The 3659-nt window shown below is 35.6% G+C and overlaps 1 protein-coding gene across 2 annotated transcripts; it reads left to right on the top strand.

Annotated features, from left to right (window-relative positions):
• Nucleotides 1-424: 424 nt before the first annotated feature.
• LOC113284470 lies at nt 425-2124 on the top strand. Of its 2 annotated transcripts, XM_026533931.1 has the most exons (4): nt 425-558; nt 851-1105; nt 1179-1562; nt 1828-2124. In XM_026533931.1, exons 2-4 carry the CDS (start codon nt 854-856, stop codon nt 1972-1974), a joined length of 783 nt encoding a protein of 260 aa, XP_026389716.1. In that variant the 5' UTR covers nt 425-558; nt 851-853; the 3' UTR covers nt 1975-2124. The 2 variants fall into 2 exon arrangements, with proteins under 2 accessions (XP_026389716.1, XP_026389717.1); XM_026533932.1 differs by lacking the exon at nt 425-558 and having other exon boundaries at nt 582-1105.
• Nucleotides 2125-3659: the final 1535 nt, after the last annotated feature.

Below are 3659 nucleotides of genomic sequence, written 5' to 3'. Positions count from 1 at the left end.
AGAACTACAAACAATGTGGCAGATATTTTGGGAAAGGAAGTCAAGTCTTTTAGGGATATCCTCATTTGGAGGAAGAATCCACCTTTTTGTATTATCAATGCACTAGAAGTAGATAAATCAAATGTTAGGGTGTCAGTTAATTCCCTGACATTGGATGGCTCTACTCTTACCAATGTAAGGGTTACTAACTCCCAAAATTAGTTGGTCTGAAATACACGTAACTTTCAAAAACAAAAATTCATTAAAAAAATACACAACTGTGTGACTTGGGCGATATAAATCAGAGGATAACAGAAAAAAGAAGCTAGACGTTGTGCAACAACAAAACACCCCAGAACATAGCGGTGTGAAATAGCCGGCATGGGTGATTCCCTAGATTGTTAATATAAGAGAATTGTTCCCCTCCACCCATATATACGTGGTACGAGGGAGTAAAAAGAGTTTGGACTCCGAATACAAGTACTCGGTATACGTCTGAAACTCTGAAGTTACATACAGTGATTTGATCTCTCTCCGTGCTCTCTATTATACTCCTTAGGAAATTCCTCATAAATCAAAGTGAGTTTCTTTTCGTTTTTTGCTTGCTTAATTACCCTGATGAGTATTCTTATTGAATTACCGATTACCCTGATGAGTATTCTTATTGAAATAATTGAAATATAGGGTTTTTAAACCATAAACAATTATTTCAATTTTTCAGTACCTTTCTTGATTCAATTAATAATCTTATTCCTCTTGTTCTTGAGAGTTTCTAACATTGCAATATTTTGTTCGACTGTTATTTCCTTCCAGTGCTTGTTTTTGTTCTATAATTTTAATGACTTCTGATTTCAATTTTGTTATCATCTAGATCATGCAGTCTGTATCTCATGGATCTTATGTTTTCAATAAACCCTATACTGAATCCTCACTGTTTACCAAGAAGAATCCATTAATTCACCATGACTTTGCTCCTCCCAAGAAACTTGTATTTCCAGTGTTGAAGAAGCAGAAACCGCTTATTGTCAGATCTTCTATCAAGGATGTAGTCAAAACATCTGCTGTATTGACTAATCAGATAATCCCGGTTTCAATTTTTCAGTCCCTTGCATCTTTTGATAGATGGGTAAGTTTTTATTAGTTCTTCAATCTATTAATTTTTTTTTTCTTCTGCTTGCTAAGTAATCTATTTTCATTAGGTTGTTCAATCTGTATTAGACTTGATTGCCTTTAAACCTAAGGCTAATATACTCTCTATCGGATTCTTCGAAGAGGGAGATTTAATACTGTTGAACCACGATGGGAACAGCATTGTTGGAGTGGTGCAGCACATAGGGTTTTTCGAGACCACACTTATAGGTCCTATAGGATCGATCATTCTTCAGAACTTTAAAATTGATAGGTACTCGATTATCAATCAAACTCAAACAGTGGGTGATGAAAAGTTGTTTGGAATGTACACCCGTTTTGATGGCAAGAATTATCCACATTATACGTATATTAAGGAGGTTAAGTCTGTACTTCAGAAGATTGAGAACACCAAAGACAATTACAAAGCGGTTGTCACACTGCCTAATGATAAGGTATTTAGTTCTATTTTATTTTATTTTATTTTTGTAGTCTCTTATTTGTACAAATCAATGTAGTTAATATCAGGCGATATATTGGCTATCGGTCCTTGATCGAGACACACGTAATATTGGGGATACATGAAGTTAAAGTTGCTTAGTTATTTCAAATAATGAGAGACACATGTTATATCGGTGTATCTCACCTCGCCAATAGATATGAACTACTTCGGTACAAATGCCTATTACGTTGTCTAATTCAATTATTTTTGGTTTACAGTTCGAAGTTGCATGCTATGTGAACAGATCTAAGCTGCAAAGTCCTCTATTTAAAAGTTACCTTGAAGTTAGTGCACAAGTCTTTGCCGAGATTGATAGGAATATCAATAGAAATAAGTCTGTTGCGGATTATCTCAAATTTTGGTGAGGTTGGGGGTCTTCCGATATCAATTGTAGATGATTATATAGGAATATTTTAAATGCAAATGTTATTTAATAGATGCGTTGTTCAAAAACTTGTTGATATTGATTTGTAATTAGCTGGTGATTTGTTAGTTGGAACGCTTCATTTTCTTGTCTTGATAGTTTTGCTTATTTTTCCTTCTTTCTTCTAGTATCTTCTATCTATCTGTTAGTTTTAGTTCTTTTTATCCTTACTGGCATGCAAATTTTGCGGATGTTTCTTCGTGGAATGTTTTGGAATTCGATGGCATAAGCATCATCGACAAAGAAGGCGTGGTTCTTGTGGAAGTGATGTTTGAATTGATATCATGGCTCTCGTATCATGTGAAACACTTGTATCTGTTGCCACTCCTAACAAGGTAAATCAAAAACTTGTATTTGCATTGGCTCTACTACAAGGCACGCTGGGTTGGCAAAAGTACAAGTTCAAGGCTATCTCATTAAGGTTTGTACGTGTTAACAAGGGATCCCATTATACTTTGAGTGAAGCATAAACTAATGCTTTTAGAGATCAGACTGCAGAAATAACCACCCATTGAAAAGCTAAATTGGCGCTAAATTGGCTCCAGATCAATGGACAGTGATGTCAATTCTGGCAAAGGTATGTTGATCACAGTCCAGCTACTTGATCTGAGGACAATACCTCCAATCTGAAAAGATAATTATCAATTTGTTTCTTTTGTTGGTGAACTCCGGTAATTTCAGAAAGCTTTTAGGACTTTCAAGGTCATAAAATATTTAAACTTTGAAAATGAGAGCATCTTCTTACTCAAAAGACCTGAGTGAGTTGGTTGATCAATTTCCAGATGTGCTAGGATCAGGTGTTGGGGTTGCTCCACTTACAAAGAGTTGATGAAACATAGCCAAACCTTTTTGAATAACTTCTTTGAGTTTCGTGTATTCTCTTGTGCTTTGAGTTAGAACATGGTTTTGTATTTATGTTATATACCATTTTGAATTATTGCTCTAATGGCATTATAATTTCTTGGGAACAGATTGTTTTTTTATTGGCGGGTATGTTGATTGAAAGTCAAGGTCAAACTTTGTCTGGCAACAGTGACGTAGTATTGTGCTTAATTTTACCTGCTTATTTAGCTGGTGTGTGGGATGGCTATATTAAATGTTTTTTATCTGATTTATCATTTCAGGACAGTGACTGGGAGGAAGTTTAAGATCAGGGGGCCTGGCAGACCAAGATCAGTTATGCTCGGTTGGCACAACCGTTGTGGCAAGCTCACTACTGAGCAACTTGATGCTATGTCAAAGGTGTTTAATGAGGTTAGTGAAAATCAATGCTAAGCTGATTTTCCTTTCTTAAGAACAAGTGCAAATCGGAGTGGAGTTACCTCCCCTGTTTTCGGAGTTTCTAAAGTTGACATTCTCTTTCTTGTTTTCAGTATCAACTGTAAGAACGCTAACGATGATGGTTATAAAAACGATGTTCCGATCAGATCCTCTTAGTGAGGTACTTAGCTGCAGCTTTCTGTAGTTTACGTTATCACTGCTAATGTTACAGTTATCTTAAAATTGTGATATTGCTTGTTACAGATAAATCTGGTTAGTTATATCTCGGATTTCTTGCTGTAGTTTATCGAGCGAGAGCTTGATCATTATATTTGAACTTGGTGGTATGGTGTAAAGGATAATCTC

This window comes from Papaver somniferum, chromosome 5 (genome assembly GCF_003573695.1).
Source record: "Papaver somniferum cultivar HN1 chromosome 5, ASM357369v1, whole genome shotgun sequence".
Lineage (NCBI taxonomy): Eukaryota > Viridiplantae > Streptophyta > Magnoliopsida > Ranunculales > Papaveraceae > Papaver > Papaver somniferum.
This window is presented reverse-complemented; position numbering and strand designations above follow the sequence as displayed.

Excerpts from the sequence above, each read along its gene's own strand:
- LOC113284470 (XM_026533931.1), top strand. The coding sequence starts at position 854 with ATGCAGTCTGTATCTCATGGATCTTATGTTTTCAATAAACCCTATACT. Across the intron at positions 1,106-1,178 it reads TTGCATCTTTTGATAGATGG|GTTGTTCAATCTGTATTAGA; the intron begins GTAAGTTTTTAT and ends TATTTTCATTAG. Across the intron at positions 1,563-1,827 it reads TCACACTGCCTAATGATAAG|TTCGAAGTTGCATGCTATGT; the intron begins GTATTTAGTTCT and ends TTTGGTTTACAG.